The sequence below is a fragment of the Ambystoma mexicanum genome, chromosome 2p, assembly GCF_040938575.1.
Source record: "Ambystoma mexicanum isolate Mex_15411 chromosome 2p, UKY_AmexF1_1, whole genome shotgun sequence".
Classification (NCBI taxonomy): Eukaryota; Metazoa; Chordata; class Amphibia; order Caudata; family Ambystomatidae; genus Ambystoma; species Ambystoma mexicanum.
In genome coordinates, this window is record NC_090923.1 from 58,522,014 (window position 1) to 58,541,820 (window position 19,807).

General features: G+C 50.6%; 1 protein-coding gene across 2 annotated transcripts in view; it reads left to right on the top strand.

The window, feature by feature from the left end:
• The first annotated feature begins 10,546 nt into the window (after positions 1-10,546).
• The window catches only part of OGG1 (8-oxoguanine DNA glycosylase), a 191,212-nt gene continuing 181,951 nt past the window's right edge, over positions 10,547-19,807 (top strand). The window contains exons 1-2 of one of the 2 annotated variants that reach the window (XM_069643250.1): positions 10,547-10,621; positions 13,907-14,020. In XM_069643250.1, the coding sequence (XP_069499351.1) occupies positions 10,554-10,621; positions 13,907-14,020 (182 nt within the window). In that variant the 5' untranslated portion in view covers positions 10,547-10,553. Of the gene's footprint in view, positions 10,712-13,906; positions 14,021-19,807 lie in introns of both variants that reach the window. The other variant, XM_069643251.1, reaches the window with a different exon arrangement.

Consider the following 19,807-nt stretch of genomic DNA (forward strand, 5'->3'; position numbering starts at 1 on the left):
TTGGTCAAACATACAGCGGGCCGCCTGGACGCCGCTGGAGAAGTCTGGATATATGTGAATTCTTACAAAATCATACATCAGCATTCCTTTTTCTCGGGAGAGCTGGAGTATCAGGTCTCTGTCCTGGTAATTGAGTAATCGTGCGATCACCGTGCGTGGTGGGGCTCCCGGTTTAAGCGGCAGAGCGAGGGATGTATGCGCTCTTTCTATACGAAATTGTTGGGAGGACTGAGCTTCTGGGAGTACAGTGCGAATCACTTCTTCCACATGTAGCTCCATCGGAATGTTCAGGGGCTTTTCTGATATTACCCTGATATTGTTATGGCGGGATCTCGACTCTAAGTCATCACATTTTACTTGAACCTCATTCATGCATCTCTTAATATCCTCAATGTACTTGCCTTATGTACTAAATGCGGCTTCCAGTATACCATTTCTGGATTCAGCTTCAGAGACTCTACTATTCACTGTTTGTAAGTCAGTCTTGATGGAGGAGATGTTACTGACAATGTCATCTAGTCTGTTTACTGCTGTGAATCCTGGCTGGAGCGCTATCATATAGGGATCAGTGTTGTTGCTTCCGGGTGTTGTACCACTTGCTACGTTTGGCCGCGTACCTCCTCCTCCCTGCAGCGGCATGTTAAGTCTGGTATATTCATCCATTGGGCCTTTCTTGTTCCCTTTATTGCCCTTTGGCATGTCCTGGTTTAACAGTGTTCTTTGTATTATACTGTATGTGCTGTTTCTGGCAGACTGTGGATATATTATTCCAGTTACTTTAGGGCACTCTTATTTTGTGCCCGACTATTGTTGCCTTTCTAAGCCATATCGTGGGCAAGATATACCGTCACTTCATCCAGGTATTTTGTTGTTGTGAATTTTGCGCTCTACCGCCGCCTCCACCCAGGATGCCTACCCTTGTGTCACCACTCCGAGCAGGGCTTGGTTTATTGAATGTCTTCCGCGCTTTCCTGTCAGTGTGCTCAGCCTATTTCTCACTTATTGCCCTTCCAATCCATCCACATCATCAGCATCAAGCATCACTGGGTTTCAATGGGTCCTGGTGGGGTGTGCAGTGAAAGTCCTTATTTTGCCACTCCTATGTTACTTATGTCCACCTCATGGGATGCGGGTTTATGGACTGTGGTCCTTAACTACCAGTGTCATTTGAGGGAGACAGGGTAGTATGAGCAGCTGGGGCCGATGGTTCGGTGTGGTACCTCAGAATGGGGCCTGACCTTGAGAGCGGAGGCCGCCACCGCCCGTGCAGCACAGCGGCAGAGCACCCGCTACTCACCCCTGCCCCCGCGATCTCCAGGCGGCCGCTCATGGAGACAGGAGCCTTGGCTGCGCCGCCCTCTGACCTAGCAGGGCCCGCCGCTCGCCCACAGTGCACACGGCAGCCCGTCGGGACGGGGGTCGTGCACCCTACCTTCAGGATCTCGCTGTGCCATACGTGCAGCAGGCGCCGCAGAGCTCCAGCCTCCTCCGTACCCCGTCACCCCCGCATGGATCCGGGAAGCCTGCCTCTCGAAGGGACAGGATGTCGGGCCACAGCTCGCCCCACAGCCAGGGGGCAAGGGCGGAATCTCAGCCACGCCAGCCGCTCCACAGACAGGCCATGTATCACGCGGTTTGCTCCCAGCTTACGTTTGCTGGGTTCTATTGAGTGGATCTATTCCGCAATCAGACCATAACTGCCTTTGACCTTCCGACATGTTAGGCTAGTATCAGCTTCCCTCGGGTCTTCTCTGCTCCACAGGATTTTTATTCAGGATTTATATTGGCGAGCAGCTCTGCACTCAAGCAACCATCTTGGTTGGCGGCCAACAGCGCCCCCCATTCCCAGACACTTTCAAGACTGGTCTCATACGACCTCTTTGACCTGGCCAACTACAGGCCCATTACGAACCTCCCGTTTATTGGCCAAATCAAGGGAAATGTACATGCTACACAACTACTCACCAGAACCAAACAACTCTACCACCTTAATGACTATCAGTCAGTGTTCCACCCAAAGTGTAGCATTGAGCCAGCCACAATCCAGGTGGTGGATGATGTGCTCCTAATCATGGGTATGGTCAACTCGTGCCTCCTACCTCTCAGGTAGACACCAGGCTGTCCAGATGAACTTGTTACGTTCACAGTGACTCTAGGTTTCCTGTGGAGGCCACCCAATGCTCCATCTTCTCACCAATACTTTTTAACCTTTACATGGAGCCTCTTGGCACTCCCCTCAAAGATCCCAATATAGCCATCCACGAATATACACACGATGCTCAGTTGTACATGAGAGTAAATAGAGTGTAGGACATCATTTGTCTCTGTGATTACTTAGTCATCATTCCGTCCTAGATGTCGACTGCCTACCTCAAACTAAACCCATCCAAGACTGATTTTGTCCTCATTGGTCCACCCACTATAAGCAACTTGTCCAACAATGGCTGAATGATATGCGCCTTGAAGGATTTGATCCACAACTCTGACTCAGCAAAATCCTTAGGCTTCATCATTGACAGCACTCTGTCCTTCCAGAAACACATACCAAAGAAGGCCTGGCTCTGAATCTCTACCCTTTGAAAAATAAAACCCTTCATCTCGCTGCAGGACTTCTGGAATGTAGGGCAGGCCCTTGTGGTCTTGCACATCGATGGGGGAAATGCTCTCCTGACAGTGCTCCCAGCTTCTCTCAAGCTAGGTCCACATTTTTAACAAAATTAAAATTAAATATGTACGCTACCTGTGTCATCCCATTCCAAACATCTGCATGCTTGCGCATGGATAGTTACTGCACTTCCCTACACACAGCTGGCAAACATTTGTGTCCCAAGGGCAGCAGGTGTGAGCCCATTCAAATGCATGTATGTATAAGAGGCTTTGCTTGTGACACACACGATTAAAGTGCAGGTGAAACTGGGCAAAAGTGTCTGAGTTGAGAGGTATGCACACAGGACACGATTATTCGGTCCTTTTCCACAGCACAAAAGTCCAAAACCTGCCCCTCTGCACAGACTCTATCCCCCCTTAACCAGGGTTTGAAATTGGCAGGAGCAGGGAGCTATTTAGCTCCTGGTTAAAGCCAAGGGGAGCCTGGTAAGCTTGAAACTAACAGGTACCAGGAAGTATTTTTGACTCCTGGGGCAAGTGGTGCCATACAAGCCTAACTATGTATTTTTGCAGATGTATATAAGAGGATGAATTAAGGGACATTTAGGATAATGTGAAACGGACAAGAAGTTACAGTTTGCATCTTGCGTAAAGTTAGATTTGCTGTGCCGTTCGTACTAGCTCCTGGTTCCCCAGAGGAAGCTACTGCCTAACTAGTTATGTCGGATACCCAGGAGTTGCCTTTTGGTCCTGGTCAACAAATCCCAATTTCGATCCCTGCTTAGCCCGATATGCACAGCATAAATCCTCAAATACTCCCCTAAGTGGAGCACAACGTGGACGTCTTAAGAATACAATTATTCTGCATTTCTGCAAGAGACCTCAAATCCCAATAAGTAAACTGGTTGGTGGCAAGTTCGCCTGGAAACTGACACTGCAGTAGTCCCTCTTCTCGGTCTCAGAGGAACGTCTGTGCCACACCCACGAAGCTTGCACCATATGCTCGAAGCTTGCACCATATGCTCTCCCCTTCTTGGTCTCAGAGGCATGCCTGCGCCCACACCCACGAAGCTTGCACCATATGGCCTCTCCTTCTCGGTCTCAGAGGCATTCCACACCCAAGCTTGCACCATTATGCTCTCTCCTTCTCGGTCTCAGATGCATGCCTGTGCCCACACCCACGAAGCTTGCACCATATGGCCTCTCCTTCTCGGTCTCAGAGACATGCCTGTGCCCACACCCACGAAGCTTGCACCATATGCTCTCTCCTTCTCGGTCTCAGAGGCATGCCTGTGCCCACACCCACGAAGCTTGCACCATATGCTCTCTCCTTCTCGGTCTCAGAGGCATGCCTGTGCCGCACCCACGAAGCTTGCACCATATGCTCTCTCCTTCTCGGTCTCAGAGGCATGCCTGTGCCACACCCACGAAGCTTGCACCATATGCTCTCTCCTTCTCAGAGCCATGCCTGTGCCCACACCCACGAAGCTTGCACCATATGATCTCTCCTTCTCGGTCTCAGAGGCATGCCTGTGCAACACCCACGAAGCTTGCACCATATGCTCTCTCCTTCTCGGGGGTACGTCTGTGCTTTCACCCACAAAGCTTGCACCCTGTACTACCACCTTGGTCTCAGAAGAACTCCTGTGCCACACACGAAGCTTGCACCATATGCTCGAAGCTTGCACCATATGCTCTCTCCTTCTCGGTCTCAGCGGCATGCCTGTGCCCACACCAACGAAGCTTGCACCATATGCTCTCTCCTTCTCGATCTCAGAGCCATGCCTGTGCCCGCACCCACGAAGCTTGCACCATATGCTCTCTCCTTCTCGGTCTCAGAGGCATGCCTGTGCCCACACCCACGAAGCTTGCACCATATGCTCTCTCCTTCTCGGTCTCAGAGGCATGCCTGTGCCCACACCCACGAAGCTTGCACCATGTACTCTCGCCTCGGTCTCAGAGGAATCCCTGTGCCACACCCACAAAGCTTGCACCATACACTCGAAACTTGCACCATATGCTCTCTCCTTCTTGGTCTCAGAGGCATGCCTGTGCCCACACCCACGAAGCTTGCACCATATGCTCTCTCCTTCTCGGTCTCAGAGGCATGCCACACCCACGAAGCTTGCACCATTATGCTCTCTCCTTCTCGGTCTCAGAGGCATGCCTGTGCTCACACCCACGAAGCTTGCACCATATGCTCTCTCCATCTCGGTCTCAGAGGCATGCCTGTGCTCACACCCACGAAGCTTGCACCATATGCTCTCTCCTTCTCGGTCTCAGAGGCATGCCTGTGCCCACAACCACGAAGCTTGCACCATATGCTCTCTCCTTCTCGGTCTCAGAGGCATGCCTGTGCCCACACCCACGAAGCTTGCACCATATGCTCTCTCCTTCTCGGTCTCAGAGCCATGCCTGTGCCCACACCCACGAAGCTTGCACCATATGCTCTCTCCTTCTCGGTCTCAGAGGCATGCCTGTGCCCACACCAACGAAGCTTGCACCATATGCTCTCTCCTTCTCGGTCTCAGAGGCATGCCTGTGCCCACACCCACGAAGCTTGCACCATATGGCCTCTCCTTCTCGGTCTCAGAGGCATTCCACACCCAAGCTTGCACCATATGCTCTCTCCTTCTCGGTCTCAGAGCCATGCCTGTGCCCACACCCACGAAGCTTGCACCATATGCTCTCTCCTTCTCGGTCTCAGAGCCATGCCTGTGCAACACTCACGAAGCTTGCACCATGTACTCTCGCCTCGGTCTCAGAGGAATCCCTGTGCCACAGCCACAAAGCTTGCACCATACACTCGAAGCATGCACCATATGCTCTCTCCTTCCCGGTCTCAGAGCCATGCCTGTGCCCACACCCACGAAGCTTGCACCATATGCTCTCTCCTTCTCGGTCTCAGAGCCATGCATGTGCCCACACCCACGAAGCTTGCACCATATGCTCTCTCCTTCTCGGTCTCAGAGGCATGCCTGTGCCACACCCAAGAAGTTTGCACCATATGCTCTCTCCTTCTCGGTCTCAGAGCCATGCCTGTGCCCACACCCACGAAGCTTGCACCATATGCTCTCTCCTTCTCGGTCTCAGAGGCATGCCTGTGCCCATACCCACGAAGCTTGCACCATATGCTCTCTCCTTCTCGGTCTCAGAGGCATGCCTGTGCAACACTCACGAAGCTTGCACCATATGCTCTCCCCTTCTTGGTCTCAGAGGCATGCCTGTGCCCACACCCACGAAGCTTGCACCATATGCTCTCTCCTTCTCGGTCTCAGATCCATGCCTGTGCCCACACCCAAGAAGCTTGCACCATTATGCTCTCTCCTTCTCGGTCTCAGAGGCATGCCTGTGCCCACACCCACGAAGCTTGCACCATATGGCCTCTCCTTCTCGGTCTCAGAGGCATTCCACACCCTAGCTTGCACCATATGCTCTCTCCTTCTCGGTCTCAGAGCCATGCCTGTGCCCACACCCACGAAGCTTGCACCATATGCTCTCTCCTTCTCGGTCTCAGAGCCATGCCTGTGCCCACACCCACGAAGCTTGCACCATATGCTCTCTCCTTCTCGGTCTCAGAGCCATGCCTGTGCAACACTCACGAAACTTGCACCATGTACTCTCGCCTCGGTCTGAGAGGAATCCCTGTGCCACACCCACAAAGCTTGCACCATACACTCGAAGCTTGCACCATATGCTCTCTCCTTCTCGGTCTCAGAGCCATGCCTGTGCCCACACCCACGAAGCTTGCCCAATATGCTCTCTCCTTCTCGGTCTCAGAGGCATGCCTGTGCCCATACCCACGAAGCCTGCACCATATGCTCTCTCCTTCTCGGTCTCAGAGCCATGCCTGTGCCCACACCCACGAAGCTTGCACCATATGCTCTCTCCTTCTCGGTGGAGGCATGCCTGTGCCCACACCCACGAAGCTTGCACCATATGCTCTCTGCTTCTCGGTCTCAGAGGCATGCCTGTGCAACACTCACGAAGCTTGCACCATATGCTCTCTCCTTCTCGGTCTCAGACGCATGCCTGTGCCACACCCACGAAGCCTGCACCATATGCTCTCTCCTTCTCGGTCTCAGAGCCATGCCTGTGCCCACGCCCACGAAGCTTGCACCATATGCTCTCTCCTTCTCGGTCTCAGAGGCATGCCTGTGCAACACTCACGAAGCTTGCACCATATGCTCTCTCCTTCTCGGTCTCAGAGCCATGCCTGTGCCCACACCCACGAAGCTTGGACCATATGCTCTCTCCTTCTCGGTCTCAGAGGCATGCCTGTGCTCACACCCACGAAGCTTGCACCATATGCTCTCGCCTCGGTCTCAGAGGAATCCCTGTGCCACACCCACAAAGCTTGCACCATACACTCGAAGCTTGCACCATATGCTCTCTCCTTCTCGGTCTCAGAGGCATGCCTGTGCCCACGCCCACGAAGCTTGCACCATATGCTCTCTCCTTCTCGGTCTCAGAGGCATGCCTGTGCAACACTCACGAAGCTTGCACCATATGCTCTCTCCTTCTCGGTCTCAGAGCCATGCCTGTGCCCACACCCACGAAGCTTGCACCATATGCTCTCTCCTTCTCGGTCTCAGAGGCATGCCTGTGCCACACCCACGAAGCTTGCACCATATGCTCTCTCCTTCTCGGTCTCAGAGGCATGCCTGTGCCCACACCCACGAAGCTTGCACCATATGCTCTCTCCTTCTCGGTCTCAGAGCCATGCCTGTGCCCACACCCACGAAGCTTGCACCATATGCTCTCTGCTTCTCGGTCTCAGAGGCATGCCTGTGCAACACTCACGAAGCTTGCACCATATGCTCTCTCCTTCTCGGTTTTAGAGCCATGCCTGTGCCCACACCCACGAAGCTTGCACCATATGCTCTCTCCTTCTCGGTCTCAGAGCCATGCCTGTGCCACACCCACGAAGCTTGCACCATATGCTCTCTCCTTCTCGGTCTCAGAGCCATGCCTGTGCCCACACCCACGAAGCTTGCACCATATGCTCTCTCCTTCTCGGTCTCAGAGCCATGCCTGTGCCACACCCACGAAGCTTGCACCATATGCTCTCCCCTTCTCGGTCTCAGAGCCATGCCTGTGCCACACCCACGAAGCTTGCACCATATGCTCTCCCCTTCTCGGAGGCATGCCTGTGCCCACACCCACGAAGCTTGCACCATATGCTCTCTCCTTCTCGGTCTCAGAGCCATGGCTGTGCCCACACCCAGGAAGCTTGCACCATATGCTCTCTCCTTCTCGGTCTCAGAGGCATGCCTGTGCCCACACCCACGAAGCTTGCACCATATGCTCTCTCCTTCTCGGTCTCAGAGACATGCCTGTGCCCACGAAGCTTGCACCATATGCTCTCTCCTTCTCGGTCTCAGAGTCATGCCTGTGCCCACGCTCACGAAGCTTGCATCATATGCTCTCTGCTTCTCGGTCTCAGAGCCATGCCTGTGCCCACTCCCAGGAAGCTTGCACCATATGCTCTCCCCTTCTCGGTCTCGGAGGCATGCCTGTGCCCACACCCACGAAGCTTGCACCATATGGCCTCCCCTTCTCGGTCTCGGAGCCATGCCTGTGCCCACACCCACGAAGCTTGCACCATATGGCCTCTCCTTCTCGGTCTCGGAGGCATGCCTGTGCCCACACCCACGAAGCTTGCACCATATGCTCTCTCCTTCTCGGTCTCAGAGCCATGGCTGTGCCCACACCCAGGAAGCTTGCACCATATGCTCTCTCCTTCTCGGTCTCAGAGGCATGCCTGTGCCCACACCCACGAAGCTTGCACCATATGCTCTCTCCTTCTCGGTCTCAGAGCCATGGCTGTGCCCACACCCAGGAAGCTTGCACCATATGCTCTCTCCTTCTCGGTCTCAGAGGCATGCCTGTGCCCACACCCACGAAGCTTGCACCATATGCTCTCTCCTTCTCAGTCTCAGAGGCATGCCTGTGCAACACTGAAGAAGCTTGCACCATATGCTCTCTCCTTCTCGGTCTCAGAGGCATGCCTGTGCTCACACCCACGAAGCTTGCACCATATGCTCTCTCCTTCTCGGTCTCGGAGGCATGCCTGTGCTCACACCCACGAAGCTTGCACCATATGCTCTCTCCTTCTCGGTCTCAGAGGCATGCCACACCCACGAAGCTTGCAGCATATGCTCTCTCCTTCTCGGTCTCGGAGGCATGCCTGTTCCCACACCCACGAAGCTTGCACCATATGCTCTCTCCTTCTCGGTCTCAGAGGCATGCCTGTGCCACACCCACGAAGCTTGCACCATACACTCGAAGCTTGCACCATATGCTCTCTCCTTCTCGGTCTCAGAGGCATGCCTGTGCCCACGCCCACGAAGCTTGCACCATATGCTCTCTCCTTCTCGGTCTCAGAGGCATGCCTGTGCAACACTCACGAAGCTTGCACCATATGCTCTCTCCTTCTCGGTCTCAGAGCCATGCCTGTGCCCACACCCACGAAGCTTGCACCATATGCTCTCTCCTTCTCGGTCTCAGAGGCATGCCTGTGCCACACCCACGAAGCTTGCACCATATGCTCTCTCCTTCTCGGTCTCAGAGGCATGCCTGTGCCCACACCCACGAAGCTTGCACCATATGCTCTCTCCTTCTCGGTCTCAGAGCCATGCCTGTGCCCACACCCACGAAGCTTGCACCATATGCTCTCTGCTTCTCGGTCTCAGAGGCATGCCTGTGCAACACTCACGAAGCTTGCACCATATGCTCTCTCCTTCTCGGTTTTAGAGCCATGCCTGTGCCCACACCCACGAAGCTTGCACCATATGCTCTCTCCTTCTCGGTCTCAGAGCCATGCCTGTGCCACACCCACGAAGCTTGCACCATATGCTCTCTCCTTCTCGGTCTCAGAGCCATGCCTGTGCCCACACCCACGAAGCTTGCACCATATGCTCTCTCCTTCTCGGTCTCAGAGCCATGCCTGTGCCACACCCACGAAGCTTGCACCATTTGCTCTCCCCTTCTCGGTCTCAGAGCCATGCCTGTGCCACACCCACGAAGCTTGCACCATATGCTCTCCCCTTCTCGGAGGCATGCCTGTGCCCACACCCACGAAGCTTGCACCATATGCTCTCTCCTTCTCGGTCTCAGAGCCATGGCTGTGCCCACACCCAGGAAGCTTGCACCATATGCTCTCTCCTTCTCGGTCTCAGAGGCATGCCTGTGCCCACACCCACGAAGCTTGCACCATATGCTCTCTCCTTCTCGGTCTCAGAGACATGCCTGTGCCCACGAAGCTTGCACCATATGCTCTCTCCTTCTCGGTCTCAGAGTCATGCCTGTGCCCACGCTCACGAAGCTTGCATCATATGCTCTCTGCTTCTCGGTCTCAGAGCCATGCCTGTGCCCACTCCCAGGAAGCTTGCACCATATGCTCTCCCCTTCTCGGTCTCGGAGGCATGCCTGTGCCCACACCCACGAAGCTTGCACCATATGGCCTCCCCTTCTCGGTCTCGGAGCCATGCCTGTGCCCACACCCACGAAGCTTGCACCATATGGCCTCTCCTTCTCGGTCTCGGAGGCATGCCTGTGCCCACACCCACGAAGCTTGCACCATATGCTCTCTCCTTCTCGGTCTCAGAGCCATGGCTGTGCCCACACCCAGGAAGCTTGCACCATATGCTCTCTCCTTCTCGGTCTCAGAGGCATGCCTGTGCCCACACCCACGAAGCTTGCACCATACACTCGAAGCTTGCACCATATGCTCTCTCATTCTCGGTCTCGAGCGAACGTCTGTGCTCTCGCTCGCCCAATAAGCTCGCGTTGGATCCCGCCTTCTCGCTCGTGGCGATCACGTGGCCACGCTGCTGTATGGCTCTAGTCTAGAGCCACTGCATGTCCAGACACGCATGGCCTTGACGTAACGTGCAGCTCACGTGATGACGTGCGTGCGGGGCGTTGCTAGGTCCGTTTCTCATATGGGAAGTAGTAGTGAAAGAAGGGACCGGCGTGGAACGCAGCACTGGCGGCGCTCGTCACAGCCAAGGTGCGTCGCGGTAACTCCAGTCGACGTGCTTTTTCCAAGCGAACCAGGGACGACCAAAAACATAAAAGACGGACAAATCCCCCCACTCATGTAAATATGTTTACAGAGCAGACTAGACTTATTTAGCATTCATGCATCACCAATTAAACATTCCCCGTTTGACTATACTCTTTGCAGCAGGATTAGAATCCCAACATTACTTGAAATCAATCCCTTAGTACATCTCAAAGCCCCCTATTGCACAAGGACATGCTGAGGGTTGATGGCTAAATGTTGGTGCCGCCAAGAATCACAGGAAGTGGCGTGTGGCGTCACAGGAAGTGACATCAAAGGAAGTGACATCACAGGAAGGTGTGCGCAAAAAATCCCAATTATTAACTTACTAGGGTGCGGCAACACTAAATTGTCGTAAGTTACTTTGGGCATAGAATTTCTTTCTCACAACTTTGAAAAGGTGCTTTATCGCTTCTCCAAAAAAACATGGGGCATTTTTGACACTAACATATAGCTCTCAACTCACGCGCTTTTGGCGGGTGTCACCCGCCTTGTAAAGTGCTGACTCACCCGCCAAGTCTCCTGCAAGACCATTCCAATGGCCGTCTCACCCGCCAAAAACAAAATCGGGTGATTTCACCCGCCATTGCGACACAACTGGTTGAGAGCTATGCTAACAGCAATGGGGATGGAAATTGCTATGCAAGCAGCACTTGGGATCTAGGGAATAATCAGGTTCTTTATGGCCAACAAGGTGCAGGAGGCATGTGGCAGGTCTTGTTGCATTGTGTGTGGTCACATGGTAAGCTTAAAGGAGAAAGACATTCCCTCAAACATATTCACAAGAATACAATGCCTTTAAGCATGTGAAATGGATATACATTAACATTTTGAAACGTAAAATGACCCCCGCTCCACCCTCCACCTTAACTATTCCCCTCACCCTCATATTTCTTAAAAATGTCCCCAAATTTTAAGAAATAGGTGCAAAAAAGATGTGGTCATTTCTCCTTTCTAAACTTTACCGACCACTTTTTCTGCAGATACCTGTGAAATGTTATCACAAGGCTAGCATGAGGAAAACTATGGAAAGATCCCAGATTGCACCCAATAGAGAAAATGTGCAGCAAAGTTCCTGCCAAAACCCTTACAAAGAGAAAGGATTAACTGCTCACTGCCAAGCCACATGCTAGCTGGCCTGGCCCTTATGATGCGTTAAAAATAAAATAATATATATATCTCACAAATGTATTTTTTAAATTTGAAAAAGTGACCAGAGAGACCCACTCTCCATGGCCACTTTTTCAAATTCAAAATACATTTTTGCGAAATATATCATTATATTTATTTCTTTTTTGTGATATGCAAAGTTGCAGGAGGGAAAAAAACACACTGGGCCTCATTATAAGTTTCCCGGTCCAGGAACTACGGTACCGGTAAGCTTGCCGGTACTGTAGTTCCTGGGCCGGCAAACTGCGAGTTCTGCTCGCGGGTGCCATTACGGCCGCCAGGCCGACTTGGCGGCCGTACCTGCGAGCAAAGCATGTCGGATGCACCGGCACCATTTACAATGGTGCCGGTGCATCCGACCTCCCCATTCCCATTGAGCCCTATATGAAACAGGAGGCCTGCGCAGTAATGCACCAGAAGCTTGCAGCTCTAGGTGAAACTGGAGTTCGTTTTGGGAAGTGGGGGAGACGGGTGAATCAAAGGAGCTGGCGGGTGTGTGGAAGCTTTTGGCCGGTGACAGCCGCCAAAAGCGGTTTAGTTGAGAGCTATGCACTTGGTATCCAGACATAGCAAGTGTCCTGCCTTGTGACACTTTAGTAACAAAATAAAATCTTGAAAAAGGTCAATCTAAAAACACACATATTTTGATCCTCCGTTAAACTACACAGTTACTGGCAGATGCTCAGCACTTAACAATGCTTTTGGTAGAACCCTTCCGTTTTAGTCTAAGATGATGATTATAGATGGGTTACCGTCTTGGGAAGGTTTGCCGAAACACTGGCGAATATGCATCAAAGGGTGGCAAAATCATACATTCCTACAAATGGGAACTGCAAATATACCAACATTATAGGAATGGCTAAAAGAAATAGGTAAAATCACCTAATACGAATGTTTGATTTAAAAGTTATATGACGCAGAACCCAGAATCTTAGAAACCTGGAGAGGTTTCTTGAATTTTTGTATACTAATAATAGCAGTGAAAGTTATACTTTGGATCAACATATCACCACCACTTAATCTTCTCAAGTTTTGTTGCAATTGAAAGGAAAAAAAAACATTTTCCAGTTAGCTCTAAGTTTTGTCTCTCAAATTGTCCTCGCTTCTTGGAAAAGGGAACGCTCAAATTAAGACCGTTGTGCCCTCCTCATGTACACACTGCATTCTCACCGTGATGGCGACTTCCTGCAGGAAATTCAAAATGACCATCATGTATGGCTTCAGATAACAGGCCTGCCCCCACCTTTTTTTAAATAAATTTAGATCACAGGAATCTCAACTGCTATTTCTTGATGACCTACATCTTTTTTTCTATTGGTTTTATTTTTGTATACATACATATTGAAATAATACACTTTTTTGTGTTTTATGTTTACTTAAAAGTACATTGTTGTATTTTAAACTCTGGGGGCCCAATTCATGGAATTTTTTGCATGGTTCAAAGTGACTTTGTACTGCTGAAAAGTGACTTTGCATTGCCGACAAAAACCCTGACTCATGGAACTGTGCAACGTGAATTTTTGAAGTGCAAAGTAAGTCCAAAGTCATTTTGTACTGCAAAAATGACTGTGCACTGACTTTGCCCTGCAAAAATAAATTTTGCACAGTTCCGTGAATCAGGGTTTGTGTCTGCAGTGCAAAGTCACTTTGAACCGTGCAAACAATTCCACAAATCCCCTCTCCCCACATCAGACCTAACCTTACCAAACTATAACAGGGCGGCAGGCACCTGCTTACACCATGTTCTGCAACTCTTAGCATGGTTATCCCTGCTTCCCCCTTTAAACTGTTTATTTGGATTGTTTTTTAATTGTGAAACCTATTTTTTTCTCAGACGTGATATTATTAACTCCAATTGCTGATACCTTAAAGATGATATGCTTTGTTGAAGTTCAGACTTTCGTAGCTCTCCAATTCTAAAACTTTTCCAGCAGAACAGCGGGGGCTGTCACTCATGTTCACTTTGCCTACTTAGTGCAAACAGAACTAGACCTTTCATAATAGAGAATGCAAAAGCATGTTTTCCACCAAACACCCACCCCTTTTCTTATTTTTCCACAGATTCATGCAGCACCATGCTACGCTGTCTGCCTTACGATGCGCCTGGCGCTCCTTCCCATGCCTGCGTTCTGAGCTGCGGCTAGATTTCGTCCTGTCCTGTGGGCAGTCCTTTCGGTCAGTAGGGTTGTTGAAGTGTGATATCTTTTAGCTAGTAAATAATGGCTAAGAAGAAAAAGGAGAGTGATGGCTGTGGATTTGTTATTGAACAGATATTGGTTTTTAGGAAATGCTATTCTTTAAGCCAGGATTTAAAACAATTTGTAGACTATATATGGCCAATTATAATCAAACTCGCAGTTCCACTGTAAAATTGTGTTTTAATGTATGAATATCTGAACCCAACTTCCACGTAATTCTCAGTTTACATTATAACAGTTTAGCTTATGGCCACTTAGCATTTCATTGTCACTTTTCATTATGCCCATTTGGCCCATCATGGATTGTTCCATCATAACCACTTATCACATTGTAATGAAGTGAACCGGATCCAAATTGGATCTGAAGCATTGTATTATTAAAGCACTTTTATTTGATCTTAGTGCCAGTTATAGTTACGATCATTCACTTTAAGACGGAGCTAGAAACATCCACCAGCCCCCACAATCATCCTTCCTTTCTAACCGTCTTCACAAGAATCACCCCACACCAACATTCCACCCTACCACGCATTCTAAACCAAATGACATCACACAAAACAGTCCTTGAACCATAGTGCAATTTACAAACAAAACTTTACAAGTCATTACATATCTCCCTCTCTTATAAAGAGACACAAAAGAAAAACACAACACCCCCAAATAAAACAACCTAAAGTAAGACCGCCAAGCTTCCCCACACTAAGTAAAACCATTTATGTACTCCATAATCCAAACCCTCACCTAACTGCCGGCCCTGCAGTGAACCAACAAGGAGACCAGCTCCATCCTCCTCTATCTCAAAACAAAACCAATAACTACTTCCATCCCAACCTAGATAGATTCATGCAAACACTCCTCTGCTCACGGTAGCAAATGCCAAAGAGAAACCCTAATTCTCTCAGACAATTCCCAATTAACATCAATGAGGTTGCTGAGATCCCTCATAACACCAGTAAATGACAACCAGATAACCAAACAGCTTCCGACCACCACTCTGTGCCTGGAGAAACTCACCCCAAGAATTCCAGGATGTTTAACACAACATCCCAGCTCCTAAATTATTTTAAAACACACTCTTGTGAGGCACAAAACTAAGAAGGCCCACTTTCAGCTGCACCTCCTCTCAGGCATTCTCCCTTTCCTCACCTTCCCCCAGAAACTCAATGTCTCCAGAGCTCTGGTCCTCTCTGGGCTGGACTACTGCAACAGCCCCTTCCTCAATCTGCCTAAATCCTCTCTTAGCCCCTTCAACTAATCCAAAATAGGACTGCAATACTTCTCCTTGGTCTCAAGCCCAGGACCGTGTATCACCAGCCCTAAAATCTCTCCACTGGCTCCCAGTTGTTGCGAGGATCAAGTTCAAGACACTCTGCATCATCCACAAGGCTTTCTGGGGCCTCGGACCCCGCTACATCCCGCTCTCTCCCTCTCCCTAAATACCTCCATGCTAGAGCCATTCGGTCTTCTAGCTCCAACTCTCTGCAGATCAGATGGTTTTCCAAGTACAGAGGGGGGTAGATGTGCAGGACCGGATGAGGGTGTCTGTTCTTCCGCTCTCTATATGGTAGAGGAGAGGCACAGAGGACCCCAGCCAAGATTCTCTATTGTGGTAGCAATGGACGAGCAATCAAGGCCTAGCTTCTCAGGAAGGTGATGCGGGCTGGTTCTTAAGTACAGTGTAGTCCCCAAGCACCCACAAAGGAATGTCCGCACACTGTATTAGTTAAAACACAGTCTTTATATAATTAATATTCAAGGTTATGTACAATATCACGATAACTCACTTTGTACTCGGTTATCTATAATGGCAAATATACAGTTCTACGTGGTACCACCATTACTATTAGATCTCTTTAAAGAGCATCAATTATACGGTTAAATGGCACACAAATCAGTTCGTAATGGAAACCAACAATAGAGGTAAGAGGAAAGCAGTTGGTGAGAATAATTGGCAGAAATACCGTTAAACACAGTTCTGTGTGGAGATCCCCCCACCTGGGCAACCTGTAGAATAAAGATACAAGCCCAGTCCATATATTGTTCATAAGAGACTTCCCAATAGTTCTGCAACCGCAAAGTACCTGGTGTTGTAGTGTTACTCGTCGGGGAATCGACGGCCCTTCTTGAGTGTCCTCCCTTTAAGGCAGGAGTTACGAGTCGTCGAACGTCTGACAGAGAACAGGGTGAGCTATGACAGTGAAGTGGCAGCTTCGTTCCTAGCGGTGCTCGTTGACGGGGAAGCGTAAATGTCCTGCAAGGAAGAGGCGTGCGGGGCACCTCATTGTCGATAGTTCTGGACCGCAAAGAGTTTGAAGAACTGTGGCCCAGCAAGGGCGTCGAGTCGTCGGCATCTCTGTGGTCTTTGGGTGGCGGGAAACCCACCGGCGGATGCTCCTCGGCGCGTCGACGGTCAGGCCTTCTCCAGTAGGATACAGCGGTGATGATGTGGACGAGAGCGTCCTTGTATTCGAAAGTTTTTAGGCAAACGGGAGCACGGCGGCTCCAATCGGCGACGGCGGTCGTCGACAGTGGCGGACAACAGTCCGGGCGCTTCTCCTTGGGATACCGCAGCAGTCCCCGTCTCGGGTCGGCAGCCTTTCGAAGGTCTGTCTACCAGGGACCTTTGGCAAAGATCAGCTGGTGGACGATGGTCCCTCGTAGCTCGGGAAGAGGGCGCCTTACCCGGTCCTCTCTGGGTCAGTCCTTGGAGACACAGCAGCTTTCAGATTGTGAAGGAGAGCAACAGCAATTTTTCTCGTCCATCAGGGCTTCAAGGTCAAGCTTCAGTTACTCCAGTTACTCGTTGTAGTGCACTTCAGCTTCTGAACACGATTCCTAGCAGTGAGAGGTCCCCAGATATACTGTTGATCTCCCATTCATTCTGCTGGGTCATACTCAAGCATCCAATCACGACGAAGGGCATTCATGCAGGCAGGCAACCAATCGGGCACACAGTGCATTCAGGCTATTCACTTCTCTCCAGACACTCACAACAAGTTATGTGTATTGGGACAAGTACCCAGCCATTCAACACTCCACACTGCATTCATACCAGTTTTGGGCAGGGCTGCCTCAGTCATTGTGTCAACCACCAGATACTAGCCACCCACAACACAGAATGCGTATTCGTCACACACTCCATTCACCCAGGTCCCACCCACAGGCGTACCCACAACATACGGTCGTTGAGAAGGCTCCAGCCAGTCTGGTCAGCACTTCCCCACACTACCATATAAGGAACTTCCAGCTAACAGCCAGTCAGGGGGAAGGAACAGAGTGAGGGCTCCCCAGGACTTCGGGAAGATCAAGGTAACAGGCGATGGAAGGCAAGAGGCCATCTTGTCTCCATCAGGAATCTACCGATTCCAATGACAGGGCCTGGGCATCCCAAAATGGAGGACGCTCAGGGCACCAGTCAATTCAGCACAAAGCTGCCACCAGCCCTTACCCTGCTCTGTGGGCCACACAGAGGTGCCCAAAAACATACACTAGGGGCACATGGTTGTACCCCCACCCATGGGTGCCATAAGGGTATCCCATGGGTTTGTTCACCAAACCAAAAGAGAGCGGCACCGCCAGGAGTCCCACATGAACTCCTGCGTGGAAAACACAACAGAACACACGATAAAAAGCAGTAAAGGACAAGTATACTGAGGCCCTACCGATGCATTTCCAGTATCACAGTAGACCTTTCTCTTTTGCAGTAGCCTCCCTTTAGAATGGCCTTCCTGCCCGTCTCAGGCTTTACCCGGATCTACTTAAGTTCCGGAAGCTTCCTAAGACCCTCCATTTCTCTTCTTCCTTCCCTCTCCCTTGCTAATGTCCCCCTCTGCTGCATTTTTACTGACTTCCTCGTTCCTTCTGATTCATACAGGGCACCAGGCCCTCCTCGCCCAGCCTACCCCAGCACCTCAGTCTACCCTGACCCCACCCCTAAATCTGCACTTGTCCTACCAGGCTCCCTCCCCCAGTACTAAGCTGGTGGGGCCTGCACCCCTACTGAACCTATCCAGCCCTGTCCTTGCACTTAGCATGTGGACCTTCATTCCCTGTGCGCCCTGCATTCCCCTGGCACTTGTCCACCTGGCCTCCCTGTAGCACTTGCCTAGCTCAGGTTCCCTCTTGCCCCTTCCTCCTTCCCCCAGCACTTGCACGCTCTCCACTCTAACCTGCACTTCCTTTCCCTTCCTTAGCATCAGCGCGCTTCCCCCCCACCTCCCTCGCCCCCTTGCTCTTCGTGTTACTGCACTTGCACGATCCAAATGACACAAGGCCTAGTAGAACCGTTTCTGTTATTCTTCATTCCTGTTCTCCTCCCCCCTCTTTTATCTTGTTGTGCCTTGAACCACCATTAGCTTTATAGGTGCATTATGAATACCCAATAAATAAAGAGAAAATAAAGTGCTAGTGGGCCCATTTTCCGGTTCCTGCAGTTCCCTTAGGGACCACTGCAAAACGTTTAAGACTACAGGTGTTAGCAGTAAACCCAATTGGTAGCAGTCTGTACCACCCAAATTTACCTGGTAGCTGTGGCTGAGCAGTCAGACCTCTCTCAAGAAGAGTTAGGCAGTATATAGAGTATACACATTAGGTACAAAAATACAGTAGCACAAGCAAACACTGACCAGAGCTTTGGTATAAAAGTATATAATTATTTATTTAAAAACACACTTGTAAAAATACACTGGCACTAATGTGTCAAGCAAGTTCAAACACAGTCACTAGAAATATATACACCTCCCTGATTAATTATTCGACATGTCTGAGGAAAAGAGCACCACTTATTATCAACACAGAGGGGAGCGCTTAACCAAGATAGCACTCCAATAATTATTTAAAAAGGGAGAGAAAAGGCAGAAATAGGAAAGCACACAATACCAACACTTTTAAAGAACCACAGCAAGTCAAGAAAGGCAGGGTCGACCAAAAAGTTCATAAGCCAGGCCCACTCTTGGAGAGAGCTAGGCGTAATGTGCCCAAGATCACGCAGTTGAAGTACACTTTAAAAGTCTTTGCAGATAGTTAAAAAAGGAGTTAGATCAGTTCAGAAAAGTTAGTTAACAGGTCCGAGTTCACCCCAGGATAGAGAGTCAAGGATTTACGGGACACCTTGGACGGTCTGTTGCAAGGGAGACCAGGCGGGACACAGTACCTGAAATGGTGACAAAGCTCCAGCGGGGGCAGTTGTTCCTGGTAGCGGGTGCAAGTCGGTGCTTCATCCAGGGGAAGAGAGGATCTCGACATGGAGGAAAGCTGGAGGTTGTTGCACTGCCAGGGAAGAAACCAGCCGCGGAGTTTCCCGGTTAAAAGGTAGTACCCTTTTATTCGCGGTAGTGGTGAAGCATGGCTATCCGGCCACCGGGGTGCTTGGCATGGGCGATTTGACCACGAGACGATCCAGGAAGGCGAAAAAAAGGGGCGCACATGTTAACCTCACCAGCTCAAAGGAAGAAGACTCTCCTGAAAGAAGATCTTCTCTGTTGTTGGGACGTGGTGAGTCAGTTCAGCAGGTCTCCACCGGTGGTGTTGTCATTTCAGGTCGGATCAGCTTCTCCCTCTTCGGATTCTTTAGGTCATGTGGCGACTTCTGAAGTACCAGTCCCCAAAGCCATGCTTTTATGCAGAAAACCCCCATTCATCAGTCCTAGCTGTCAATCAAACATGCTAAGTGGTGAGCCGGGCGGCTCACCACTGGGCCAATCACACAAGAGTGCGACTTGAGTTGCTGAGGCAACTCAGTCCAGGGTGCCTAAACCCCCCTCCC